This window comes from Phycomyces blakesleeanus (assembly GCF_001638985.1).
Source record: "Phycomyces blakesleeanus NRRL 1555(-) unplaced genomic scaffold PHYBLscaffold_8, whole genome shotgun sequence".
NCBI classification, from domain to species: domain Eukaryota; kingdom Fungi; phylum Mucoromycota; class Mucoromycetes; order Mucorales; family Phycomycetaceae; genus Phycomyces; species Phycomyces blakesleeanus.
Window position 1 is genome coordinate 60585 of NW_017265141.1, and position 27741 is coordinate 88325.

The following is a 27741-nucleotide window of genomic DNA, read 5'->3' on the forward strand; positions in this document are numbered from 1 at the left end:
ATCCCACCAGTTAATGGTTACAATGACATGCAGCTGGCAATTGCAAAGATGCAAGAATATGCCCTCGCCAACAACTTCGCACTTGTCATCAAAGATGGTAAACCAACTCGAGTTTACTTGAAGTGTTCCAAGGGTGGTCACTATAAAAACACCCGAAAGATTGACGACAACGACCGTAAGAAGATTACTTCTAGTGGAATGATTGGATGTCCTTATCTCCTTAAGGTATCCTACAAGAAGGCAGCCAAAGGATACTTTCTCTTGAAGGCCACTCATGAGATCGAAGCCTTCCACAATCATCCCCTTGACTATGAATGTATGGAGTCTATTTTGAAGGACAGACTCTCAAGAGTTACAACGGAAGATTCTATCATGATAACGAAGCTTATCGAGACAAATACCAAGACCCGTGAAATTCAAAAAGCAATCAATGACGAAGCATACCCTGGCCATAAGTTGTACGTTAAAGACATTGATAACATGAAGGCAGCATATGCTCGTGTTTCTGCTCCTACTCTTCAGGATGATGGAACAAAGCTCATCAAAGCTATGGAGTCGAAGAGTTACCAAGTTCGCTATGAGACTAATAAGAATGGGTGCCTCGAGAGAATCCTTTTTAGCCACCCCAAAATGTTGGAAAGAGCCCAGCAACTCTCCGAAGTTATGGTGGTGGATGCAACATACTCGGCCAACAACTTAGGAATGCCTCTTATTTGCGTCGAAGGTGTTTACAACCTTGGAGGGGAAACTTTAAAATATTTTCCAATTCCATTTGCCTGGGTCTCCAATGAGCAAACCGGCTCTTATGTTTGGTTTTTGGAACAAATCAAGGCACTTATTTTTGAGAACAAGCAATCAACCACTCTGTTTGTAACAGACAAGTGGTCTGCTTTGTTGAATGCACTTGACACTGTTTTCCCAGAAAACAAGAAGCTTTTGTGCTACTGGAATATGCTGAACAGTGTGGAGAAAGCCTTCTCTGGGAAAACTAAGTCTGTAGCCGAGAAAGAAGAGCTTATGTACCATGTAAGCCGCATGATCCATAGTAGAACTAAGGTGGAGTTCAACTTGGCTCTCCTAAAGTTTAACGACGCTTGTGCTGGGCTAGAAAGTAGATGATGGCAAGGCCAGAGCACCAGCATCAACTTACTTCTCCGAAAGGTGGTTGAATTGCACGGAGAAGTGGGCAGGGTATATCACTAGCAAGCTCATGTATTTCAGGTGCATCACCACTCAGCGAGTAGAAAGTGCTCATCAAGCCTTTAAGAGAGGCATCTCTGCTATTTCTTCTCTGGGGTTGGCCTTTGAGAGTGTGGCCAAGTACATTGAAAGGCTAGAGATGGATTTCCGAGCAACAAGAATAAGAGAAGCGAACACGATCGATGCTCTTGTTGGACGAAACCAACGTCTCTCACACCTCTTCATGAAGGTGTCAAAGCGAGCGTTGCTTGTACTTGACCAGGAGCTCCGTTTACCAGAAGATGATGAGAAGTGCTATTGCATGAACAAAGTCCAATATAGCCTACCTTGTCACCATACCTTACCAGTAGAAAGGGATCTTCATATCTCTTATGTACCAGATAGATGAGTTATTGATGCCAGAAAGGAAGCCAAGGCATGGGATCAGCCAAATATGCAAGTTCCTGTCATCGAAAAACCGGAGGAGTGGATGAGTAAAATCATTAAGCTTGAAGCTTTATTCCGCTCTTGCGAAGGCAGCCAGCAAGTTGCTGATCTTTTGAAAAAAGTAAAAAAGTTGTAAATGACTTTGATGGCGAAAATAGTCACTCTTCTATCAAATTGCAAGCGCCAGAGAACTTCAAGTATCCAGGAAGACGCAAAGGCAGTAGCCGTCCTAAATACTTGCCAAAGGGCTTTGGTCGCCCAATGTGGAGAAAGACAAGTGTCTTGGCTGGAACTGTAAGTTTCATGATTTACTTATATTAAACATAGGACGAAACTAATGACTTTAATGGAATAATAGGCCGGGATTAAGGCAATGTACCGACGAAAGGTTACAAATATGGCTCAAAAGAGTTTGTCTGGCCTCAAGGTCACAACAAAACAAAACAAAAATATTAAAAAAAAATCAAAAAAGAGCCTCTCGACTCAGGTAATATGCGTTTTTAATTTAAAATGTAATTGAGTTTTTGAGAAGAACTCTTGTCTTATATATACACAACTTTTTTAGTCGATGCTACCAAAAACAAAATAAAACAAATTAAACAGGAGCCTCTAGACCCTGGTAAGATGTGTTTTTATATTACTTTAATTGAATTTATGTGGAGGGATGTTGTCTTATACGAATATGCTTTTTAGTCGATACCCCCAAAAAAATGGGTTCAAAAGACCTGCCACCGCTCTAGAAGATTACCAGTATGATAATCGCACCTCTGTTGGCAAGAGGGTTAAATTCCAACCCGGTTTTCCTGTCTCTCATGAGATAGTTCATGACGGTAAGGGTGGGTTTAACCCTACTGCTGATGGGTGGTGTGGTTTTCGGGTCCTTGCCCATTTGATCGATGAAGATCAGGAAAAGTTCCCTCGTAAAAAGAAACATGCTTTCTGCCTTGCCAAAATACAAGGAGATATACGCAAATACCTTTGGTACTGATACAATCCAACTGGAAAAGGTTATCCAACACGGTTCTCAACTCGACTACAACAACACCACCACCAACACCAACTTTATCCCAGCGTGTTTAGATGCCAGTATGTGGTTTAGCACACCCGAATGTGCTCAACTAGTTGCGGACACCTATAAGCAATCAGTCTGTGTTTACTCAGACAACCCCGGCACCCATTCCGTATCGTTCCTTCCCTTCGCCCTTCCCAACAACAAGACAAAACAGCGACAACCTCTGATTTTTAATCATGTTAACAGTAATCACTGGACAACAGTTGACCTTTCCCGTAATATCTCTAGGAAATGGCCAACCGTTCCTGAATTATTATTTTTTTAGGTTGTGCCAGAAATAAGATTGATGATAACTTTGATACTTACTGGAATAAGTTCAAAGAATTTAATAAGCATGACCGCAGAAATGACATGCTCTCTCTCCATTCTGATCTAGATCAACTAATTGATCTTACTCCAAAATAATTTCTTTTCGATATTCTTTTCTATTTTTTTTTTACTCTTTTAATTATACTTTATTACTTATATTTTATTAGCTATACAACCTTTTTTAAACCTTTATAAATCTTATCAATCTGTTTCTTTGCGTCAACATAAGCTATCTATCGCTTGCAGGTTAAATGACTTTCCGCTCTGTTTTTTTTCATGGAAATCATTCGTGGAAAGTACTTTACCCTACGAGTTACGCCTATATCCAGCGAATTACAAATCATAAATGCCGGATAGCATTACACAGATCGAACCAAACTATCTTCAAATATGTAATATTATGCCTTTCTATCTATCGATTTCATCAATTCAAGTCTTGGCTCTCTATAGCTTTGGATCCAAGTAGTGTATAGATATATGTATGTGTGTTAGAAGTTTTGTTTTAATTGAAAATCTAGATCATGAGAAAACTAGCATAATATCTCAAAAAATTGCATTTTTTCAATAAAATAAAATATTGTATTTGTCCGTAGAATCATTTTTTTTCTCACTTGTTTTCTATGAAACTTTTACTGAATTCATATGTTATCTGAACATGTGTAATTAGAAACTTTTTTTTGGTCTTTTGATTTTTTTTATTTTCTTGTATTCTTGATAAAATATCTCATGTACATATTGTAAGGAAACGATAGAAAGAGTTTTTACAGAAGAAATAAAAACAATACATAAAATATAAAGACGTGTATTTTGTAAAGAAACATTAGCTTAACTGTTATTCGAACTTTTTTAGGCATACAAGGCTTCATTACCTTTATATCCATTATGAAAGTTTCTGAAAAAAAAAATGCAAATTACATGGATTATAATCTTTTCCACTTAAATCACATAAAATAAAAATATATGATTTATGTCTCAAATTCTGTATATAGTTTGAAAAAGAAATATAACTTTTGGAGTGGAAATCCTATATTCGACTTGCACTTACCAAATTGTTATTAGATAACTATATTTAAATTGCCTGGGATTTGTTTTTCTAAACGCATAAAAACACTGAGGCTATTAATTGATTTTCTGCAAGACAAATATTCTTCAGATTAAATAGCAAATTAGGTATCCTTATCATAAAACACTCTATGACTTTGTGTGATGTGATGCTATGAGCTTTTAGATTTGTAGTATAAGGAGTCAAGCAAGTTTATTATATTATCTGTGTATTAATAGCATGAACGTTTTTCTTTGTAAACCCGTTTTCCTTTGGATTATAAATAAATTACGAAAATGATATTCTTTTCTACATTATTGCTGATAATAAATTAGGTTAATCCTTACCCTATAGAAAAAAAATAGGCGATTTTAGTGAATTGTTGCAAGTTTTCCGGGGTTTAAAGTGTCTTGTACTTGAGTTTTTTAAGCACCAATTTCTCTCGCTCTCTTTTATACACTTTTTCCGGAAATTATTGGTGCAAAAATAAAAATCAATTTGGTGCAAAAATGGAATGCACCAAATGCACCAAAAAAGATTAATTAAGCAGAGAAATGGTAAAAAAAAAATGAACCAAATTTTATCTTTGTTTTTGCACTAAATAATTTTTTATTTTTGCACCAATAATTTCCGGAAAGTTTGTATGGAGCTGTGACAGGCTCAGATTTATTAAAGTTCTCTGAATGAGTAGGGCAAAAGAGAAAATTACAACATTTGTTTTGAGGGTTTATGGGGGTTATTTGATGTTTTTGGCTTTTTGGTTTTTGACTTGTTTTTGTGTGATTTAAACTTTTTTTTTTTGTTAAAATGTTAATGTGGTGTTATGCGAGGGAAGAGTCAGCGGAGTCAAGCTCGAGCTCTGAGCAGATGCGGGAGATTGATTTCCTAGCAGTGGCAAGAACCAAGGAAGGTAAAAAAGGAGAAGAGTTAAAGTGGAGTGCCCAATGGTGGTCCCAGATAGCAAGGATGGTCAGTCCGAAAACCGAGGCGGCTGGAATACTGGGGTTCAGCGTGGGAGGGAAGAGAAAGGATGTGAATGCCGAGGAAAGTGCAGAAGGTGGTGGGACGGTGCCGAAAAATTCTAACCAAATGCCTAACCACACCGCAGATTTCAAAGGACAAGAAAGAAGAAAATGCTCTTGCGTCTCGATTGACATCTGGCAGATATTGCAGAGAGGTGAAGAAACAGTGAAGGGCATAATGTGGTGCAGAAGAGCTCGGCAAGATAGTTTGTTGTGTAAGCCGCGAAACCAAACATTACGGGCCCGGTGAGGAAGTGCGAAAGACCAGAAAGAGTGCAGTTGGCGAGGGCTAAGATGGGAGCTAAGTGGTTGAGCATTAGCATGATGATGAGAACAGGTCAGCCGGTAAGAGCGCGTGGACAAGCGTGACCAAGGTTTGCCGAGGACCAGAGCAGAGATGAAGGGATCAAAGTCAAAGGGGGACCCATCTCGAGGAGGCATATCCAAATGTCGCGATTCTAGGATGAATGTAGGAATACAAGCTCTGAAAAGGATAGGGTGAGCCACAAGTGAACGGTCGAGAAGTCTTTGTAGGATACGATTAAGAGTGATAAATCGAGGAAGAGGTCTAGCAGGGGCAATGGGCATCAGGACGTCCAAATTATGATCAATTTTGTATAGGTGGTTAACCTTCAGGTCTCGCCAAGATTGTCGGTAGGGCGGATGAGAGGGAGGGCTATTAACCATGGAGGACAAGGGCAACATAAGGCACGTGGATAGATTCGTGAGGACGTCGTCAAACTTGTGCGGGAGGTGGTCCATGGCCTTCAGGACAAGATGAAGAGGCGAATCCAGTGAGCGATGGATGCGAGGTCTAGAGTCTGGGAAGATCCAAAGTAGAAGGGGATCACAATCCGTATTCTCAGTGCGAAGGAGAAAAGCCATCCATTTGGGGACCAAACCACGGGGACCCAATGGGTTCTGGATTATTGGCTTGAGCCAACGAAGCTGAAGAGCGCATTGCTGTGTAATCGGGTCGAGGATGCCAAGACCACCTTGAAAGCGAGGAAGGCAGAGGGTGTCCAAAGCAATGGGGGGGGGGGGGGGGAACGAACGGAAGCGGAAGAAACGGCGCATCAGAGTGCGTATTTTTTCGAGAAAAGAGACGGGGAAGGATACTACGCGCAAGACATGCCAAAGTTGGGCGAGAATGAGAGAGTTCATGACAGTGGCACGGCCGCGGAAGGACAGGGTGCGTGAGCTGTGTAGAATACAGCTATTCTCAATCTTAGAAAGAAGGGCCTGGCCAAATGAGTCTCGTTGGGCAATGGAGGAGAAAATTGGATATCCCAGATAGCGAAGAGAAGAGGAGGAGGTCCGGTCATGCCAATCCGTAATATTGTGGGTCCGTAGATGTGAGGACCAGTCTGGCAGGGGTGAGCCCGAAAGTGAAAATGCCTGCGTCTTGTGAAGATTTACGCGGGCGTTGGAAGCCGCAGCATAGGTGTTGAGGTGGGTGTGGAGGCGAGACAACTGCCCTGTGTCAGAAAGAAAAACAAGTAAATCATCAGCGTACGCAAGGAGTTTGATCGGTGACAGAGGAGAAAAACCAGCAGGAACAGATGGTTGAAAGCCCGAGAAGGACTGGTCATGGATCACTCGTCGTAATAATTTCCGGAAAGAGTGTATTCTACTTATTTTTTTACCCCACCGTGTTTTTTGCAGTCAAAGCAAAACATCTTTTTCTTAGCTTTTTCAATCCATTACAAAACTAAATACCAAGTTATTCAAATCTAATGGCTTACCAGCGGTAGCTTGGGTGGGTCCTAAGCGGTAACCAGGACGGAATTTTTTCATCTTCTTTGAATTCTAGTCAGTCTTTGTCTCAAACGACGACCCTCCTGGAGATCTTCTTCTGCTTGTCTTCTGATACGTCCAATCCGAATGACGCGGGTGAACCTTACAGGTATAGTCCCATCATATCTTAGATTGTTAAGTATATGTCGGAAGTTCAGGACGGCAGCAAGATCCCGATTCCACAAACGATGCATAACCTCTGACCCGTCCATGTTCTCCAAACAATTTAGATTGGTACATCTAAAAAGGACTTGTTTCTGTTTTTTTTTCACAAGGTCTAAAATTATTAAAAGTCTCTAAAAGGAACACACTTAATAACTATGAAGGCTAGTATTAATAAAATACGAATCAGCAAAGTTGACAAAAGAAAGTAACTTGAGAAGAATTGACAGAAAAATATCTGCATCAAGTACACTTTGGCTGTCAAGATTGCTCGCATGCTCATTAGAAATCTCGGTAGATTTAGAGAATCGCAGGGAATCTGTCTTCTGGTTTCTCAAAAGTAGAAATCAGACATAGCAATTTAACTCAAAGCAGGTTTATACTCTGTTAAAAAGAATCAATTAAGCAATACACATGCCTTCATCAATATTATAGTATTTAGAGAATAGCCGTTTTTTTTTAAGATAAAACATGTAAAAAATATTACATAGAAATAGACATATATATATCATTTAGTAACTTTATAGCTTAAACTGCTACTAAATATCATAAAAAATAATACTTCCTCTTTCCATACTTCTTTATATTCAACGTATTATTTTGATCAGTACAAACTATAAAATTCCAATATAAAACCGTGTATTTGTTGAACCAATTATAAGAATAGAGATATCTAAAAAAAAAAGGTATATATTTGCCATATTTAGAATATTTGATTGGATTATATGCAAAAATGATCTGAAATCCAACGAATTGTACTATCCAAATTTGTTATAAAAAGAGAAATATGTACCTAAAAATGGTATAATTTTGCTACTTTAAACGATTTTATTGGATTAGATAAAAAATAATTTTAACTCCCATAAATAGTATTCGCTGTAAATACTTTTAATTTACTAAAAGCCAAGATTCTATTGGCAAATATTATAATTCCTACGGTCACGGAGTTATAGTGTTTGCCATTTACTACAGCGTTAGCTCAATTAAAATCTTACTGTGGAAGATCAATCTTCACTTAAACAACGGGGATTGTGGCTTTTTTTTTTACAAACCGGAACTCTGCACCTTTGTTAATCACGCTTAACCATTTAAACGAAAATAGTTCGATGCTCAATGGGCGGAACTTAGTCTGAAAAAATACTAAACCCTGTTGATGAGAGCTATTAGACTCCGCGGCTCAAACTTGTTCCATTATAGACTTCTTTGTTAGAATATTAAGAGATTATTTTTTTTGCTAGAAGCAAAGATGTACTGGTACTTTTTACATGACCTGCTAATTTATCCAAAGCTTATTAGATAAATATGTTAATATTAATGAATAACTAGGGCATGTTTTGAAACTCTAAACAGCGAAACCCAATGGTCGGACCATCAGATATTTGACAGTCTTCATACTTTAAATATATATATACGCCTTTTATAATATATATAGTAAATAGCTTTATTCTTATTTTTATTTTTAGTCACCAAGGTATAACACCAGTTCACGGTCTCTAGATACCATCACACCCTTGTACTGGTAAGAGGCGAGGAGTAAATCTATTCCGAGGAGGGTTTAGCGTGGGCCTGTCACTAACACCAGGTTTGGATATTGACCGGAATATTTATCAAACTACACGTGTATAACCCGTTCATAGTATTATGAGAATCAAACACATAAAATATATCTGGGTAGACACAGTGTACAAGAACAATGGTTCTCGAACAATGCATGTTAAACCTGGCCTGTTTTTTTTTTGAAAATAAATACACAATAAGTTCTAATACAAGCCAATATCTTTCCTTGGCACCTATCGTTAATATGCTATATATAAATAGATAAATAAAAAGCTTGAAATCCTTTGGAAGTCGAGTATATCGTTTGAGACCCAAGCACCGAAGAACCTATAGTATCCCTTAACCAAATCTTAACCCAGGAAATATGCTCAGCAGGATAGTTGATAGCAAACGCATTAAACCCTAGTAAACAATAACCGGGGGGATAATGATGGTGATGGCACCAATTGATCTACCATAATTAACTCAAAGCTTGTGGGTATGTGTGTGTTCTGGGGGAGGAGCTTATTTACAAGAGTTATAATTATTATCATGTATGTGTGTATAGACATGTAAGCTTCATCTTTTCCCCTCAAAAGAACCATAAAACAAAAATAGAAAAAAAAAGTTAACAATTGACAAGTCGGGATGTGTAGTTTACTTTGTGGCAGAGTAATACAAATGACTAAAATGGAAACGATTCATTACAGCCGATGGATAGAGGAAGATCGTGGCCGACGAGGGTAGTTGATTGGACCTCTGTTCCGCGCAGTGACGTCTCACATCTACTTTCTCCTCAAAAGGACTCTGGTTCCTGGGGTTTCTTTACAGCTTTTCTCTTTCTACTCAAACCTGCCATGTTAAAGGTCGGTTTTATGGGCTCATATATGCCTCAAAGAAAACTTTCTGACAGAGCGTATTCCCGAATATCTTTTTTTATTACAGACAATTAGCCACTCTTGTATTCGCACAAATGCCCTCCGTAGTGCTCGCCCCGCCTATGCGCGCCTCTACACTACCCATACCGACACCCAGTCCAGCACACCCAATACAATCCCTCCTACCTTACCTTCTTTTAAAGCTAAAGATTCCCCAAAGGCTGAGATGAGATCGCCCGAGACATCTTACGAAAAGGGTGCACGCGAACGTCTTGACCGACTCAGAAAGCATAATTTCCACCCCTCCAACACACCCAACTCACCTGATTTTGGTACCAACCAATACATCAGCATCAATGAAGAGCTTAAACAAAAACTCAAGGATGTTGTTCTTCAGTTCAATGCGCCCGTAAGATATGCATTTGCATACGGGAGCGGTGTATTCCATCAGTCAGGTTATGACCAAAACGTAAGCTTCAAGAAATACAAATAAGATACATATATATGTATATGTATATATGTATGTATTAACAAGGGATTTATTGGGTTTATTTAGAAAAAACCTATGATGGATTTTATCTTTGGTGTATCACATCCTGAACATTGGCATGCACTCAACATGCAACAAAATCCCCATCACTACTCAAGTGTACGTCTGTTGGGTTCGCGTGCAGTAGCATCATTGCAAGAGAAAGTGGGTGCTGGCGTCTACTTTAACCCTTACATCGAAGTTAATGGCATGGTGAGTTTAGCATTAAATAATTTATGTACACAAAGCTCACCTATTCATACTAGATGATCAAATATGGTGTAGTGTCCATCGATACCCTTTGCAGAGACCTTGTCGATTGGGAAACACTTTACTTGGCCGGACGTATGCACAAACCTGTCAAGATATTGAGAGATGATCCTCGCGTCCGTTTGGCCAACCAGGTCAACCTGACAGAGGCAGTGCGCGTAGCTCTATTAACCTTGCCAGAGAACTTCAATGAACAAGATCTGTTTGAACGTATTGCTGGCATCAGCTACGTTGGCGATTTTAGAATGGTAGTGGGCGAGAACCCCAACAAAGTGAAGAATATTGTTGAGGCTCAGATGGATCATTTCCGCCGATTGTACTTTGGTTTATTGGACGATCTTCCCAACCTTGCTGTTTTGCAGAATGGTCAATACCAGGTAGAATATTAATTTTAGAAACCTAAAAACAAGAAATGCGTCTTTATTAATACTGTATTTCAGCAAAACCTAAACCCCCGGTTCCGTGGTCTGATGGTTCAGAAGTTGCCAAAGACATTGTATGGCAAGGTTCTTAACCAGCATCACCAATATGCCGTCAAGAACAACACAGAAATCCCTCAAGACAAGCAAGAGCTGTATCAGCAAATTGCTGCTTCTCCCGGGGTATCCTCTTACATTGACCTAGGTAATTAGTTTTTTTTTCTTTCTTTTTTCCTTTGTACATCCATGTATGACTAGGATTGTCTAATACGATTATTATTTGTCAGCTCTTCGTGATACAATCTCTCGGTCAGCCATGACGCAGAGCATCAAAGGTATTGTCACTGCTGGACCATTGAGAACAACCCGGTATATGGGAGAGAAGTTGGGCAAATGGTGGTCAGCCAAGAAGTAAAAGGGGTCTCGTATGTCATGCAATTCCTTAGATCACCCACACATACATTATAAATATATAGAGAAAATATACAATAAAAAAAAGTATAAAATACCTATCATTTTCTTTTCGAAAAAAATTGGACTATTCTGATAAATAGATTCCCTTATTATAACATTGAATGATCTGTCATTTAGCCGGTAAAATTGTATAGAATTTTAGCATATATGTCATTACATTTCTCAGCAATTGTACCATACATTTTTTCTTCAGGCAATAGTTTGTGGCGTTTCAATTTTCCTTTTAAGACTTCCTAAGACTGTTCAATTGGGCAGATATATCAGCCTATAGCCACGACTTTCAAATTTTCCCATCATCGGTTTTTATTTATGTATAGTACAGTTAACGATCACTAAATAATTCCCTTTTAGATCTTCATTAAGATCCATGATATCAAGCAGAGAATTCATGAATTTTATCAAGTGCGCGGTTGTCGTATCTTTTGATATCGATTCTGAACTATCTTGCGCAATGCTCTTTTTATTATCATCAACATACTCTGTAGCTGGCTCTTGGTTTTAGTTGTCTTCTCTATGGAAAGCCCAGTATCTGCTCTACCCCATCATTTCTAAAGTTTATATGAAATCCAGCTTCGTTGATAAATATATAGTTTTTTCTTGAAAATTTGAAAATTACTGAGAAGGAATTTTCGCTCGATGTCATGCAACATGGCGACAAGGCTGTACCAAGCCTTGATATAATCTTAAGATCTCTTTGGGTTATTTTGTTGAAGTAAAGGTTTACTCTTTCTAAGATTGCTACTTCGATTTTACTTTTTATATTTGAAATATATAAGAAATTGTACCACACAAAATAACGGCTCTGCTTAATAGATCCCGTATAGCATATTCGAGTTTTTCATTAGTCAATCATTTAACCAAATGTAAAAGTTATTCTTAAAAATAGAATATGTACAACGCTATATGCTGCTATGTACTTTATAATAACACAAGTTAATTGAAATAAATGTATCTCAATGGTTGAAGCTATTTTTGGAAATAAAATATAAAAAATTGACGAAAGAAGAATATAGCTTGGCTTTTGAGAGGTACTTACTTTGATGTTGTTACAACAGTTTACAATTAAACTTGACAATATGATATATATACTCCTAGTATTTTAGTGGGCATTCTCGCGAACGATCCATGTATTCATCCTTAATAGTTTGGACAGTCGATATATCAAGGCTCGAGCATTCAGGCTCTTTCCGTTCAACTTCATCTTGTTTTGTCACACAACATCTCGTCCAAAATACTTTATATAGGCAAATTAATGAACTAATGTTTTTTCTGTTTGTAAACATATCAACTTCTTGAATTGCCTTAGTAAATGTGATTTAAATCATTCTACCATGGTAGAATGAGCCATTTGGCATTTTTGAGTGATATAAACTTTAAGATTGTATCCTTATAAAGAAATAGATTAAAAACCTAGTATAAAAAATAGTAGACCGCAACACAAAAACTGGGATTTATGTTACCATGAATTTGGAAAGCAAGACTAGAACGTATTTTGGATTTTTTTAACAGTATTGGCAGCCACGAACGCTAATCTCAAGAGGTCGTTGGCTAAACTTCCAATATTCGGTTTTGGCTCTGCTATTTTGGCTTCACCATAACCAATTGTGCAACCCCAACTAAGCTGCTCGATTTCACAGATCATTGCATCAGTCTGTGCGCGAATTATCTCACTGACACAGCCTTCTTCAGGCACAACATTAGTCCTGCATGTTATACATATTAGCGCCTGTTTTAATAAAATCCCACAAAAAGAAAAGAGTAACCATCTAAGAAATATATCACGGTCAGGATCAGAGAACAATGTTGTGAGAATGGGATCAAATACACTACTCCACAATTCTGTTTCACGAATAGTTGTAGTGGATAAGAGATTTCGGGATGGAAGTTTTTGTATCCTAAATTATCGCAAATATTAGTATAATACAACTAATATATAACAGTAATACAGCATAAATTTACGTTTGCTAAACCAATTAAAAGCTGTGCTTCATAGTCTTCTTTTCCGACGCTCGTGGCGACCAACTTTCGAACAGCATCGCGTGTCTTGATCCTCCTTTTTTGCAGATTCTATTGTCAATCAATGAGTTTATTAGTGGCTATAATAAGAACGCTTTACCGCTCATATCCATACATAAATTACACCATCAAGAGAGCTGGAAATATTTCGAGCTTATTTTTCTACATCAACAACTAGAGTATTCACGCTAATTTTAGGGGGACAACATTTCCCTAGTGGGGGGCGACATTTTGATTCTACTAGGCCACAAATCGTAACCTTTTTGTTGACATGGAATAACCATATATGGTCCCCTAAGGATTCATTATTATTATTATAATTAATAGCAGCCAGGATACAAAATATTCGTAAATATTTTCTTTTGTACTTTGCAAAAAAGAGTGCACGGGGTTTACTTACCAGTTGGTGCTGTCAGACCTTGGGAATATAAGTAGGTGAAATAAAGAGAAATACATGATACGCGTAAGAAGGCCAATAAATAGGGAAATATTCAACAAGGTTGCGTCACACTCTAAGGACAACAACTTCTTATGATCTGCATAAGTAGCTATTGATATAGTGTATTTGTGATTAATTATTATTTCTTTATTGTCAAGTCTAAATCAGGAACGCAAACGGCTATTAATTGGATATACAGGAATTGATTTTTGTATGAAACAACATTTAATTATTAATTTTCCCAAAAACAGGCTCTAACTCTTAAAAGAATGAGAGTTATGTGCCTGGGGAAAGTTTGATGAACACTCAAAGTGTGGAGGAAAAGTAGTAAAGCTAATGCATACAATGAATATATTGTGTTCTTTCAGGACACACCGTTTTGCCCTCAAGGAGTAGAGAAAGACACAGAGCCCTGGACAGGTAGTCATAATCCATTAGTCCGGTTAGATAGAAATGTCATGCCCCACCAGAAAACGTCGTTCCCGTAAGATTGTTGCAAAATCTGACCCCCAACCCAAAAAAATGCGTGTAACCGTAAGATACTAATTAGTGACGTTGCATACTTTCAAGCTGTCCAGGCTGTCCGTAAGGTTTCCAGAAATCTTGTCTCATCGTCTTGTCCGTAAGGATAGCCTCACTGTATGATATTTCCCACGGCTATTTAATTACTTCTTTATATTTTTCATGGCCCCAGTTAGCTACATTACTCGTGCACAGTCATTCTCGGCTGCCCACCGTCTACATTCTCCTCATCTTACAGACGAAGCAAATTTAGCACTATATGGAAAATGCAACCACCCAAACTACCATGGCCATAACTACAAAGGTACAATGGCCAGTAAAAATAAAAATAAAATAAAAATAATAAAAAAATAGTAACATAAATTAAATTCACATTTGGATCTAGTGGAGATCACCTTGAAAGGAGAGATCAATCCCAGCAATGGCATGGTCATGAATCTAGTTGATTTGAAAGAATGCATCAAGCACGCCGTATTAGATCCACTAGATCATAAGAATCTGGCAAGTCATTGACTATAAGAATCCGAAAAAGAAATAAATCACAGAGAGTGATGACCAAAACAGCCATTAGGATCTTGACGTGGACTTCTTCCGTAAGAACCCAAGGTAAAATCAAGTTCCGTACTATTCCTTGTGTCATACAAACTGGTCTTATATTTCCATATCATTGGACTTATAGTACTACCGAGAATCTTGCTGTCTATATTTGGAGAAATTTTCAATATCATTTTGCACGTCATTCAGCGTGGCGAACTAGTTCTGCAAGCCTCTACAGAGTCAGGATCCAAGAAACAGATCTCAATTCGGTTGAATACTTTGGAGAAGGTGAAGAAAATAACCAAGAGTCCCTTCCAGATGTCGAGTTTGACAATAGGAGACACGCATAGTCAAAAACATGAAAAAGGGGTTGAAAATCTATCCACTTCTTTTTATATATATCTTGTTTTTGTTGTGAAATTCATATTATTGGAATTATCTGCATACTATGATACGTACATGTGTATTATTGAATTTTATGTACTATGTTTCTGCTATTCCTTAATTCTAGCAGAGAGTATTTTTTTACTAGGATCTACTTGAAGAGTTGGTACAACCAAAATATCATGAACCCATAATTAACTCTCTTTTTTTTTTTGGAGAAGAAGAAAAAAAAACTAACGCCTAAATAAAAGCCAAGATATAGACAAATATACTGTTAAATGTTTATATTTTATTAATATTTATATTTATATTTATATTCTGTATGTATGTGTGTGTGTGTGTGTGTGTGTTCTAAAGATCATAATTTAATAGTTATCTTTAGTATTGATAAAATTTGAACAAATATTATAAATAATATTTAAGGAATGCATTAGTTTGTCTCTTATTTGATGTACTTTCATGAATTTTTAAGATCCATTGTTAATACTGATCGAGTAAGAAGTTTGTAGCCTTTTGCAGATCATTATCATATCTGCGTAGGGCATCCTTTGCCTGATCTACTGTAAAACCCATGCTCATCAACACACCTACATATTCACTTTCCTTTGGTGCAAGAGTGTGAACCGAAGGTGTATTGATACTTTCACTTGCATGATTAATAGAGTTGTGGACAGATGAAGCGAATCCGCTGGTGTTTTCGGGAGTAGTATTAATGGAGTTAGAGGAGGGTCTGGTTTGTTCGGGTTGTGGGGAGTAGAGTTTCTGTTCCGTGGGTGTTTGTGTGGAAAATTGAGATTGTTCAACAGGTGGAGATTGTTCGATAGGTTGAGATGATTGAGGCTGAGTGCTTATGTCCTTTTGCTGTGAATTGGTTGTTGATGGCTTGGGTTCCTCTGTATCTCCAAATGCGAATGGGAAGCCTTCAAATCCCTTTAAAACTGATTTATGACCTCCTGAGGTGGTCGTCGATGTTTCTGTAGAGGGTTCCGGTGGAACAAAGTTGTCCGAAAATGTTGCTGGTTCAGGTTGGCTTAAAGTGGGTGTTTTTTCAGCCTTGTCTTCTATTTCCGATGAGACATCAAATGGATTCTCGTCAATGTGTGCTGTCTGAGAGAGGTTTGTTGGGTTTTCATAATTGTCATCAGAATCAACCATATCATCAAACTCGGCTTCAAATGCACTTATTTCCTTGTCAGGCGTTGTATTTGTCGATTTGACCTTTGGATCGTTTGCACCAAATGAAGTCAAGTCAAACTCATCCAACGAACCATGGTGGGATGTAAAATCTCCCGTGTGTGCGGAAACAAACGAAGATGCGACAGATGCATTATCCACAACCTCAAAATCATGCTCTGTTGTTTTGCTTGATTCGCTGTTGCTTTGTCCAAATTCTTCTTGATGAGATGCAAGGACATCAATACCACTAGTGTCATTGGCATACTGCCCTGGAGTAAAAGTGCTGTATTCTCTAAAATTTTCTTCAGATTCTGTATCCGAGCGCTCATTATCTGACTCTGCTGCAGGTTTACCAGTCTCTGCAACTGTATTTTCTTGTTCGAATGGCGACGAATTATCTGCAGAAGATACTTCTTTAATCAGCATATTTTGTGGAGCAATCGAATCATTTGAGGTATCTGCTGTATACGCAGGAAGAGTGTCGTTTTGATCAATATTTTCTGAGTCATGGTGTGAAGTGTTTGATACTCCAAAAGTGCCAATTTCATTAGAAAGGGGCTTATCTTCTGAAGCGATGCTTTCTTCGTCAGACTCTTCCGATGTAATGCTAGAATTGCTAGAAACATCTTTAATTACATTTGAAGTAGAAGTAGGCTCAGCTAAAACGTGGTCATTCTTCACATCAGGCTTGTCATCAAGAATAGTTGTTTGTTGAGAACCCAATTCTTCTGGAGTGGTTTGTTCCATGTAGCTCTGCGGTACATTATCGGAATATTGGTTAGAATCTGTGTATACACTGTTTGTTTTGTAGGAGCTTTCTGCAGGGGGGTACACAGTAGATGTAGCGCCTTTTTCGATCGTGGGCTCACGGACCGGAAGCTCATCTTCTTGGAGCACATCATTATTCTGGTATGTTACACCACTAGGTTGCTCAAAATCGATATTTGCAGGTGTTGGTGTATCCACGTTTTCTGTGTTTTCGATAGGCTGGATGTTTAAAATTTTATTTTCAGTATCATCATCAGTGACAGGGAAGACTTCGACAGGAATTTCTTTTGGCACAGGCTCCTCTTGGACGCTATTTTGTCCCCCAATAACGTCTTGGTGAATGTTGTTTTGTTCAAGGGCAGTCTCCTTTAAAGGCAAATTTTCGGTACGATCTTCAGATTTTTGTGGCTGCTCGTTACTTTCTTCCTGTCTCAATTCACTAATACTTCCAGCAGAAATTTCATCCTCTGTCATGGTATGTCTATTATCAGCTGCAGTTTCAACGGCATGATCGTCAACTTCCTGCATATTTTTATCCGGATAAGTGTCACCAGCATCAGTAGCTTGATTTGTCTCATTGTTTAAAGTAAAAGGATCTACTGAAGACTCGTGGATTGAATTAAGCTCCACCTGTGGAACCTGAGCTGATTCAACCTGATATTCAGGGACTGGAACAACCTGAGGTGTCTGGACTGAATCAAACTGAGGTTTTTGAGCTGATTCAGTTTTGGGTTCTTCGGCTAACTTTGCTTGGGACTGAATTGGCCCAACCTTGGTGGTCTGTGTTGGCTCAGTCGAACTGGGTTCAGCACTTGGCTCTGCATCTTTCTTCTCAATTTCTCGGCTAACCTCTTCATCTTTATCTTCGCCATTTATAAATGACACTGCTGTAGCAAAAGCTGCGGTAGCAGTTGCCGCTGCCGCAGCAACAGGAGCAAACGTGCTTCCAAGTACGCTCTCATCAGATTTTGCCGATGCTTCCTCGGCTTGGGGAGACTTTACGGATGATGGTTGCCTTTTTATTGGTGTAGGTGCTGGTGCTCTTCTTCGTACGCTCTGAGATTTGGTGAGACCTTCACCAAGTATACTTGAGTTGCGCTGCATCCGGCTCTTTGGAGGGGGAGGGGGAGGAGGGGTTGCTTTTTGGGTAGGGGGGGATACAATATCTACTGTTTTTTTTTTAAAAAAAAACAATCAGTAAATATTTTCAGTAATGAATTTAGAAACTTATACCTGTCTTGGAAGAAGTACTTTCATGGGCATGGGCTTTCTCCAACTGTGCATTTAATGAAGTATGTTTGTCTTTTACAGCCAATAATTCACTTTGTCTTTCCCCGGTTTTAATTTCTTGGTCTTCGGAAGCCTTTGAGATCAAAGCAAGCTCTGTTCTCATAGTTTCGCATTCTTTCTCCAAAGTAGATATTCTCTCTTGGAGTACACGCTCTTCATTTTCTGCTTCCTCGAGTTCCTTTTGAACTCTGATCTTCTCGCTCGAAACTCTTTTCAAGTCTTCGATAAGATCTCCTTCCTTCTGCAAAAGATGGGCAGTTCTAGATCTTGTTTGATCAAGAGAGGTTTGTAGGTTTGATAATTCGGAGTTTTCCTCATCTAATTTTGAAGAATGATCTACAATCCTGGATCTGTCTCGCTCGTCAGACAAAGGCAAATTGGTGGTTGGCAAAGGAGCAGCAACTAGTTGTTCTGTAGTATGTTTTTTATCCTCCTCTTCTGAAGTTTCACTATCTGAGTCGGTTGTCTCTTCAATCTCTGGCTCCTCTGGAATCGTTGGTTGCTCTATTAGATCATACATAATGATTATTATATAGTTAGAATGCATTTACTTTTTTGGCTATAAAAATAAATACTATATATATATATCGATGTATACCTGGAATTGGGATTTCTACTCTTTTACTGCTAGACACTAAAATGAAACAAAAACTTAATTAATTCCTGCTATATTTGTTATAAATGGATCTGCAGATTTAACATACCCCTATCCAAGTCTTCTACAGAAGCAAGAAGAGAATCTGAAAGTTTGGGAGGAATAGCGTAGCCTTCTTTTCGTACTCTGATGAGATGCATGGCAATTATAAATTCTTTGAGTGACAAACAACCCCTGTTTTGTGTATCTGCCAAGTCCCATATTAAGCCAAGCTCTGATTCTGACAAGTGTGAACTCTTGAAATAGTTTACAGCTTCAGATCCTATTTAATTAAATGTATTGCATTTGCATAATAAATATTTGTTGTTGTTAATTTCAATGAAAAACAAAAGAAACACAAACTCACCATCAATGTACTCTCGATTGTTAATATTTAGCTTATCAAAAGCAACTTTGTATTGTTCTTTTTCAATTGCATCCACATTCCAGGGTTCATTCATTTTCATCAATGGTACTGGTGGCTTTGGAACAGACCGCGGAGAGGTCTCTTTTTTGGGACTTGATACCTCTTTCGGCTGGATCATTGAGTGGCGTTCCTTACGCTTAGGGGGAGGGGGAGGTTTACTGCTTGCAGAAGCGATCACAGACTGAGGAATTACATCTGGTAACTGTTTCACACCGGCCATACAACGAGCAATATAATGCATAGCAATTACAAATTCAGACTGGCTCATCAAATCTGACTGGTTCTTGTGGGAAAGATTCCTATTAAATAATTAAATAAATGTGTGTGTATATAATGGAAAAACAACAACAACAAAAAAATTTAACGAATAATTAGTAATGTTATTGCTTTACCAGATGTGGCCCAGTGTTCCTCCAGGCAATTTGGATCGCATGAATACAGTTCTTGCTTTTTCATCCCTGATGAACCCATTGACTGGTTCAAGTGCCTTGAATATGCGCACATATTTAATGCGGTCACTTGGGCTGATGACATCTGTATCTTGGGCTGTCTCGTGGGTGTCCGGTTGGAGCATTGGTAGCGGCGTCTCTGAGTGAAACATGCTTTATCGTTAGTATGGGCGGCCAATCAAGACGGTAGGCCAATGATTGGTATAAAATACAAGTAAAACGAGGTATATTACTTGAAGAGAGTGCTTTGGCAGATGGTCGAATACCATGCTGTGCACAGGCAATTAGTTTGAGAGCAATAAAGAACCCTTGCTTATCCAGGACCCCTGCATTTCTCTCGTCTGAAATATCCCATATCTAAAGACATATTGTTAATCAAAGTGAGACTAAGATTACTTGATGGTCTTATTGTTCTATCTACTTGCCTGTCCTAGTGCCTGAGCAGAGAGTTTGGAGTGAGCGAAGAGAGCAGCGGCCTGCTCACCGGTGATAGTGTGGCCGTCTGTACTGGTAGAATCAAATAGCTTGTTGTATTGGGTACGCTCCTCGGGATTCAGGGAGGCATCCCATGAGGGTTGGAGAGTATTACTCATGAGTTGTAAAGAATGTAATAAAGAGAAGCACGCTCTCGGTGGTTCCACAAATGAAAAGTGCAGAGAGCTGGTATTTAAATGCACATGCGTCATGACCGTTGCCAAGTGTTTTTGGGTGAGGCCGACTTAGCCAATAAAGATTCGCCTTCTAACAAGCGCATTTTTTTTTGTGTGTGTGTTCTCTCGCGTGATTGATGGTAATTTGGATGGTGAAGCCATCAGCATGACATTTAACTCAAATCTTGCTCCCTTTTAGTCTGCCATCTTCAACTTTCAGTCTCTTCTTCTCGTAGTCTTGCTCTTGATCTGTACATGTACATATGTTAGAGCTCAGGCTCCTTCTTTGATGGACCGCAACAAAACTGGGTATGCGTTCATTATTTAGAAAATGAAGATAAAAAAATGCTTCGTTATTTTTGCTGACTTTATCGGTTACAATATATATATATATATATCTTTATATAGTGTATTGGGTCTGTTTTGGAAAGCATCTCGTGTAGGCGAGAGGTTGAGCCCTTATGTATCTCTTGCTTGCATTATCATGGGCATTTCTATCATGACTTCTTAAATTGGTTCTTTATATATAAGAATATATATTAATTTGTTATTCTTCAATAAATACAGCATTATCATTAATTAATTAATTAATTATATGTATATGTATCAGGCTGGATAATGAAGTTCTATAATAGAATTCAACTTCTCATTGTGATCTGTGATCTGAGCCTTTTTCTTCATCTCAGTACACACAAAATCCAAATCGATATCATCAAACCGAGGATGCTTTGAAAACCTTTCCCAGGATTCTACTAATTCTTTAGGACGAGGGGTTGTGGAATATATTGGATGAAGAGACGTTGGGTCTGTTGGCATGACAAGCTCGCCTGTCTCTTCACTGGGTTTCTTTCGTGGTAAGAAATACATTTGAGGATCATCGTTCTCTTGGTCTGTGCTGAAACTACTGTTTGGCATTGGTGACTGTATAAGGGTTGAACTGGATGCGAAAATGGCAGGTGGAGTGGAAGGTGGGGTTGATTTCTTTTTCATAAAATCTTTGAAAGAGTTAGGACCAAATAAGCTAGAAAGTTTGTTTTCCAAGGCAGTCTTTGTTACTCGTAGTTGTTCTACCATCTTCTTGAGTTTAGCATTATCCTCTTGTGCCTTAATCATAGATTCTGCCTTGGAATCTTCGAAAGTTTGGAGTTTTGTTTGGAGCTCATTCATATAGACATCTTTACGTTTACGTGATGCCCTTTGTGATTCTCTGTTCTGCAGCTTCCGTTTTAATTTGGGATCACTAGGAATCTAGACGGGAATGGATGAGATCCAGTACTATCATTCGGAATGATGATTGTGAAAATAGAAACGTTACAATATATGATTACTTGCATTGTTATAGCTAGCTTCATCATTGCTGTTTGTTAGTTTTTGGCTTTCCTGTGAGAAGGTCTTTGAATTTGATGCTGTGTAAAGGTAATGAAGATTAATGTTTTCAACTCATTACAAATGGGAGGGTTCTTTTCTTTATTTTATTTTTACTCACTGTAGTTTTGTTGAGAGGGAGGGAGAGTATATATTTCGCTATTTGTACTCTGGTTATTTATAGAGGAATCCAATTGTATATCTGGTTCGTATTGTCCCTGAGGAATGAAATGAAGGAATTCGATTGATGTGTTACTCATCGCAGTAATAGATTTAGACTTGATCACTAGGAATTATTTGTCTTGGTGACTTTAGATTTCCTGAGTTTCAAGAAGAAAAGAAAAGGAAGGAAAGAAAAGTTTATTTAGGTGCATTAATTTTTTACCATTCTTCCCTTTTTTTGTTGAATTTTAAACATAAGAAATTAGCCAAATATTGTTAATATTAGTATTATCAATAGCTTTTGTATTTTTATTTGCAAACAAAGCCAGTATATAAAATAAATGTATGTATGCTAACTTGTATATAATTGACGCTAGAATCACTAGATACAATATCTTCATACATATATATCTCTCTTAAAAGCTTCAAATAAAAAATCTAGCTATATCTTCCCGTAAGCATCTAGTATATTTTCAGTACAATTTATAAAGAATTAAAGATCTTGCTGAAATATCCTCAAGATACAAATACAATTCAGAATCTTAAGATCTTAAGACCAGTTTTAGGTACAATGATTTTGTGTAAAGAAATTGCTGTTGTTCTAATGGCATAATAATTACTCCAAGTAGGCGGGTTATTTTTTATATTCCAAAAAAAAGAGAGAGTTTAAATAGAATTGTTTATTTCTGTTATTGAACCTTTTGGATATGTTTATAAAAGGTACTTTGAATTTCTGTAAAATAATAATAGTAATAGTAATAATCATAATAGTAAGGTGGGGAGCTGGTTACAGAAAAAATAAGATATTATATATTATATATATTGCCACACGAGATGAGAAATTGTGCAATCAAAAGGCTAAATTGTAAACCGCAAAGTTTATGGCGATTACCTTGACTCTTTGATATGCTGTGCCCTACAAAATTTAGTACACGCTGGCTGCAGCCCAGATAACTTTATATTTTATAGTTTTATTTATATTTATATTTTTACCTTTATCTTTATCTAGGAACACCAATATATATAGCAAAAAGAAAGAGAAAAAGGGAAAATTCCCTTCACCGAATACAGCTATCGAACTTAGTGCGAAAAAAAAGGTATAATATTTTACCCTATCAAGAACAAAATGCCAAGTAAACGGTGCAAGACAATTTAGGCAAGCTACAAAAAGTAAATACTCTATGGATACTACAAAAGCAATATATCAAGGTATCATTTTTTTATAAAAAAAAAGAACGCATTGATGACAGTAAAATGACCAAGAAAATGGAATTAACCTACAAAACTGTGTGGGAAGTAGTAAACCCTGTCAATTATATAATGTTAAATATCTCCAAACGAGTCTTTTTTTTCATTTACTTTAATCTTTTTTGTTTGTAGACTTGATGGTATTGGCTTGAAAGATCTACGCGAAACAACGTGTACACTTTTATGGTAACACCAATCTTTTTGGTTTTTTTTGTAAGCTGTAGGACAGACAAATAAGACAATTCTCGGAAGGGCGACACAAGCCAAAAAAAAAAGATCATCAGAATAAAGCTTAGTAACTGTGTCCACTTCAATTTTGTATATATTATTATTTTCTGGACGCGTCTTGTGTGTACTAGTAAGAGCATCACTTGGTTATGAAGATGTTTTATAAACGAAACAAAAGAGATAAATAGATGAAGATATGTTAGTAACAAAGAGGATGGTCCAATGTTTTCTGTTTTGATTGGTTCAGTACGGCTGTATAGGCGCGGGGGCTCTGCTAGACACCCTTTTTTTTATATTTCCTTCTTTCTTTTTTTGGTTGTACCTTTTTAAGGTGGAATTTATCAATTCTTTAGAAACTATTTAAAATCCATATAATTTATGCACTATTTAGAAATTAAAGCTAGTTTTGCGGTTAGACTAAAAGAAATATATATATTTTTAAACGTGGGATAACTTCTAAACGATCCACACCGTTTTTGTCAAGGTTTTTGGTTTTTGGGGATTATGAGAGCGCGTTTCGGACAAATGTCTGTAAATGTATAAAGCTCCGTCACCATTTGTACAAAAAAAAAACAAGTAAAGCCAAAAATAATATGCGTGTCCTGTTTTTATCTAGAGTACATTGCAAATTGGGAATAACTGGGAATATACAATATTTTGTTTTAGTTTTAGTTTTACTTTTTTTAGTTTCTATTCATAAGCTATAGAGGAGTAGTGACATGGTAATAATAAATCTACGCAGTGAAAGCAAAAAAAAATGTTGAGGAAGGAGAAGAGAAAAAAAGGTAAAGGGCTCCAGAATAGGGCGTCCAAAGAGATGTTTCGAATAACAAGAACAGCACAAAAAAGAAATAAAACACACACACAAAAAAAAAGGAAGAAAATAACACAGGAATCCTAAAAATAATAATATAAAAAAAATCTACGCCTTTTCTGTTGCGGGGCTGGGAACATAAGGACATGCAGCAGCAACGGCAGCAGCAGGCTGGTTATTGTAGACACCAAATCTGTAGTCCAAGTCCAACAACATCTTGAGACCATTTCTTGAACGGATAGAGGCATTGTCTCTAGACTCGTCAGTTGCCAGGACAGGTCCAGGTGTGTTGTGGGGAGCGCTTCCAGGAAGGGGAATAAGCTGGTGCAAGAGCTCATACACAGTCAATGTGACACCAAACTGAGGTGATGATCGTAAAATTCTTGCAGGTCCGCCCTTGAAGAAGGCCTTGAATCCCTCCTCAGCGTAGATTTTGCGGGCAGCATCGGCAATACCGTTGTAAGAAGTCTGTCCCTTCCGTGCCTCGACCTGGAGACGCGTCTTGATAACATCGGCAGGTGTGGTGAAGTAAGCAGCTGGCATACCAGCAATTGCACCAGAAGTAAGCAACTCGGTGATAGTCAGCTTGTGGTCAGGGCCCTCCTTAAACACATCCTTTTTGAGATGGGCATACGCAGGGAAATAGATGGCGGAGAAAGGCACATCTCTGAGCAAACAAGCACTGACTCCCTTGTAAAGACCCACAACACCCAACTGCTTCACAATCCAGATGGCCGAGCGACGGGGCACGTCTGCCATCTTGGCCTGCTCACCCTGGATCTGAAGACGAATCTTGACGATCTCAAGAGGGTTGGTAAAGACCTAGTAGGTACAGAAAATTTTCAGAAAGTTTGATTCCTTAATTCTTAAAACAAGCTAATAGCCACACGGATATCTTTTTTTTTAAAAAAAAAAGGTATCCTTGAAACTCACCACTTGGGAGGCACCAGCAGCAGCACCACCAATCATCTCCTGCCAGAACTTAATTTCGCCAGTTTCCTTGTTAATAAACTTTCCTCTCACAAAGTCGTTCATGGTAAGCTTGATGGCTTTTTCAGGAGCAACACCCTATAATAAGAACGTCAATAAGTATACACACTATAATATGTAATATTTCCCATTCTAATATTTTTTTATATACTTACAACTAACTGAGGACCAAGACCTCTGTAAAGACCAATGGCACCCTCATTCTTGATGACCTTTTTGAAACAGTCCAAACTGTTCTTGTAAAGAAGTTCGCCAACAACCTTGGAACGCTGGTTCTGCATACGGGTCTTGACCAAATCGATGGGATAGACAGCAGTTGCACCCACGGCACCAGCAATTGAACCCAGGGCAAATGCATAGCTGTTCTCTACCAAACTCCACAAAAATCCGCTCTTCTTCTTATTGTTCTTGTCCTTGGCATCGTGTGTATCCATGGCCTCGGGCTGAGGCTTAGCGACCTTCCAGCGAGGGTCAAGAATCTTGGAAAATTCTTCAAGCGTGAGCTTACCCGAGGCGTTGTCAACGCCAGCAAAGTGGAAAATTATGTCAGCTTCCATGGGAGTGAAGATGGTGTACCGACTGGCCTGGGCAGCCTGACGCAAGAAATCAGACTTGGTGATGCTCTTCTCTGAACTCTCTTCGATGGCACGGCGGATGACAAGCTCGACCATGTCGATGTTACGGATCACATTGTGGAAGGCGACTACGTTGGAGAAGCTGATGTTGGTACCTGTGCCGGCATACAGATTGCAGAGGGTAGGCAAGTGGTCGATGACCTGGTCAGACAGTTTGTGCTTGGCCACGTCAAGGATGATACGCTTGAAGTCCTCGGGTGCAATGTAGCCTGCCTGCTTCTTGTCGTAGTGCTTAAACTCCTGGCGAAGACGCTCACCCTGGAGACCCTTGAGAAGCTGGGCGAACTCCTCATAAGCCAGCTCGTGATGGCCTTCCTTGTTACCGATATACAATTTGAGCCAGTCACAGTCGAAATCAAAAGGAACGGCATCCTCGGGGAGGTTGGTAGAGAGAACGGACTTGAACTGGTCAAAGGTAATCTTGCCGGTGCCATTGACATCGAACACACGGAATGCAACTTCATACTCGGCATCAGCTTTGCTCAGGAGATTCTGGAAGATGACAAAGTCATTGAACGAGATGAGGCCGCGCTTGGACTGGTCGGCGATCTTGTAGAGAAGGCCAAACTGCTCGCGTTGAATCTTCTTAAAGTCCTCTCCGGGAGCCACAGCGTCCAAAAAATCATCCTGGGACATGTATTTACCATCCTCTTTTTGAACCGAGGCGTGCTTCTGGAAGACCTTTCTGTAGTAATCGGTCATGCCGAGGCTGGTCTTTTCCTCTTGTTGTGCCATATCAGAGAAAGTGGGAGAGAGAAGGAGGAAGAGGAAGAAGAGGAAGAGAAAGGAAGCGAGAGAGAAAAAAAATAAGCAAAGGAGGTGAGTCAGGATTGTAAAAAAAAAATCTGACTGCTTGGCTAGCTAGCTGGTTGGCTGATTGACTGACTGACTAACTGACTGACTACTTAACCGACTGGCTGGGTGTGCTTGTGTTTGTGTGTGTATAAATATAAATACATGTATACATGTTATACATGTTTAACTCCTTCTTGGTTAATGGCTGTCTATGGCTGTATTCTCCTTTGAGTCATTATTCGCTGTCCGATATTAAGGTTCCAATGCGTTTTTATTTCTATTATTATTTGCTAGTGTCTTTTTTGTTTTTTTTTTGTACAAGGTTCAGGCCCGGCTGCTTCTTTATTCTATTATTATTTTTACAATAAACACAGTCCGATCTGCCTTTGGTTGCCCAACCCCACATCCGCTCTTTAAGATCTGTAGGCAATCGGAACGTGTCTGTAGCCCTGCACGTGAAGTCCCGGGATTTCAGCCTATCAAACAGTGAAGTAATCAAATCATGTGATTAAACCCCGCCTGTAACCATGCACCAAGTCTTAGTTCATATCTCATTAAAAGGAAAGAAAAAGAATACATAGTAGACACACAGGTATATATTTAAGAAGCTCTTTGGTTTCCAATTGGTGGTGCTGAGAGAACATACCGTTTGAATTTCTTCTGGTTTTTTTTTTGCGCAACACATCACCAGCCTCATCTGAGCTTAATGTTTACAGCCTGTGCTCCTGTAGCATAAACAACAACAACATCACCATGACTACCTCTAAATTCAATTATTGTTTACAGTTGGGATATATATATCTAAAGTATTGTGTTTTCTGTTTATAACATCGCATATTCTAAAGAGCTTTCTTGTTGTATTTTAACTATTATTTTCTTACGTTGCTTCTCTACAAAATATCTCATATTTATATATTTTTAAAAAAAATAAAAAAATAAAAAATTAAAGATATATTTATTCAAAGCCAATAACGCAGTTTAATTCGGCAAAATATTGTTTCCGTAAAAATGTATATCTGATTTTACCAAATTAGTTTTACTTTATTTTATTTTATTTATAAAGTATAATGAATGCA

The 27741-nt window shown here is 38.3% G+C and overlaps 9 protein-coding genes across 9 annotated transcripts; 4 read left to right on the plus strand and 5 right to left on the minus strand.

Annotated features, from left to right (window-relative positions):
- Positions 1–1633: 1633 nt before the first annotated feature.
- Positions 1634–3103, plus strand: PHYBLDRAFT_166983 (hypothetical protein; the record flags this gene model as incomplete). Its single annotated transcript, XM_018435548.1, has 6 exons — positions 1634–1758; positions 1785–1920; positions 1985–2113; positions 2230–2245; positions 2289–2546; positions 2964–3103. The coding sequence occupies 6 exons, from the start codon at positions 1634–1636 to the stop codon at positions 3101–3103; spliced, it is 804 nt and encodes a 267-aa protein (XP_018292672.1).
- Positions 3104–9670: 6567 nt separating this feature from the next.
- On the plus strand, positions 9671–11077 carry PHYBLDRAFT_155096 (hypothetical protein; the record flags this gene model as incomplete). Its single annotated transcript, XM_018433384.1, has 4 exons — positions 9671–9913; positions 10001–10186; positions 10240–10567; positions 10950–11077. The coding sequence occupies 4 exons, from the start codon at positions 9671–9673 to the stop codon at positions 11075–11077; spliced, it is 885 nt and encodes a 294-aa protein (XP_018292673.1).
- A 1158-nt stretch (positions 11078–12235) lies between these two features.
- On the minus strand, positions 12236–13172 carry PHYBLDRAFT_180889 (hypothetical protein; the record flags this gene model as incomplete). Its single annotated transcript, XM_018438374.1, has 4 exons — positions 12236–12337; positions 12644–12839; positions 12900–13031; positions 13144–13172. 4 exons carry the CDS (start codon positions 13170–13172, stop codon positions 12236–12238), a joined length of 459 nt encoding a protein of 152 aa, XP_018292674.1.
- Positions 13173–14275: 1103 nt separating this feature from the next.
- On the plus strand, positions 14276–15302 carry PHYBLDRAFT_132802 (hypothetical protein; the record flags this gene model as incomplete). The annotated part of the gene is made up of 4 exons (XM_018429521.1): positions 14276–14417; positions 14499–14614; positions 14685–14719; positions 14793–15302. 4 exons carry the CDS (start codon positions 14276–14278, stop codon positions 14998–15000), a joined length of 501 nt encoding a protein of 166 aa, XP_018292675.1. The 3' UTR covers positions 15001–15302.
- Positions 15303–15304: 2 nt separating this feature from the next.
- Positions 15305–20371, minus strand: PHYBLDRAFT_180891 (hypothetical protein; the record flags this gene model as incomplete). The annotated part of the gene is made up of 8 exons (XM_018438375.1): positions 15305–18147; positions 18212–18772; positions 18867–18902; positions 18973–19185; positions 19270–19628; positions 19722–19917; positions 20012–20119; positions 20200–20371. 8 exons carry the CDS (start codon positions 20369–20371, stop codon positions 15515–15517), a joined length of 4278 nt encoding a protein of 1425 aa, XP_018292676.1. The 3' UTR covers positions 15305–15514.
- A 91-nt stretch (positions 20372–20462) lies between these two features.
- PHYBLDRAFT_144014 (hypothetical protein) lies at positions 20463–20939 on the plus strand (the record flags this gene model as incomplete). The annotated part of the gene is made up of 3 exons (XM_018431126.1): positions 20463–20486; positions 20628–20737; positions 20837–20939. The coding sequence occupies 3 exons, from the start codon at positions 20463–20465 to the stop codon at positions 20937–20939; spliced, it is 237 nt and encodes a 78-aa protein (XP_018292677.1).
- Positions 20940–21034: 95 nt separating this feature from the next.
- Positions 21035–21783, minus strand: PHYBLDRAFT_166989 (basic-leucine zipper transcription factor; the record flags this gene model as incomplete). The annotated part of the gene is made up of 2 exons (XM_018435549.1): positions 21035–21676; positions 21757–21783. 2 exons carry the CDS (start codon positions 21781–21783, stop codon positions 21035–21037), a joined length of 669 nt encoding a protein of 222 aa, XP_018292678.1.
- Positions 21784–22666: 883 nt separating this feature from the next.
- PHYBLDRAFT_61304 (hypothetical protein) lies at positions 22667–23484 on the minus strand (the record flags this gene model as incomplete). The annotated part of the gene is made up of 5 exons (XM_018440787.1): positions 22667–22688; positions 22848–22916; positions 23062–23147; positions 23237–23261; positions 23315–23484. The coding sequence occupies 5 exons, from the start codon at positions 23482–23484 to the stop codon at positions 22667–22669; spliced, it is 372 nt and encodes a 123-aa protein (XP_018292679.1).
- A 606-nt stretch (positions 23485–24090) lies between these two features.
- Positions 24091–26548, minus strand: PHYBLDRAFT_124034 (hypothetical protein). Its single transcript, XM_018428966.1, has 3 exons — positions 25391–26548; positions 25179–25313; positions 24091–25067 (listed from the first exon to the last, which is right to left on the minus strand). The coding sequence occupies exons 1-3, from the start codon at positions 26504–26506 to the stop codon at positions 24354–24356; spliced, it is 1965 nt and encodes a 654-aa protein (XP_018292680.1). The 5' UTR covers positions 26507–26548; the 3' UTR covers positions 24091–24353.
- Between the last annotated feature and the right edge of the window lie 1193 nt (positions 26549–27741).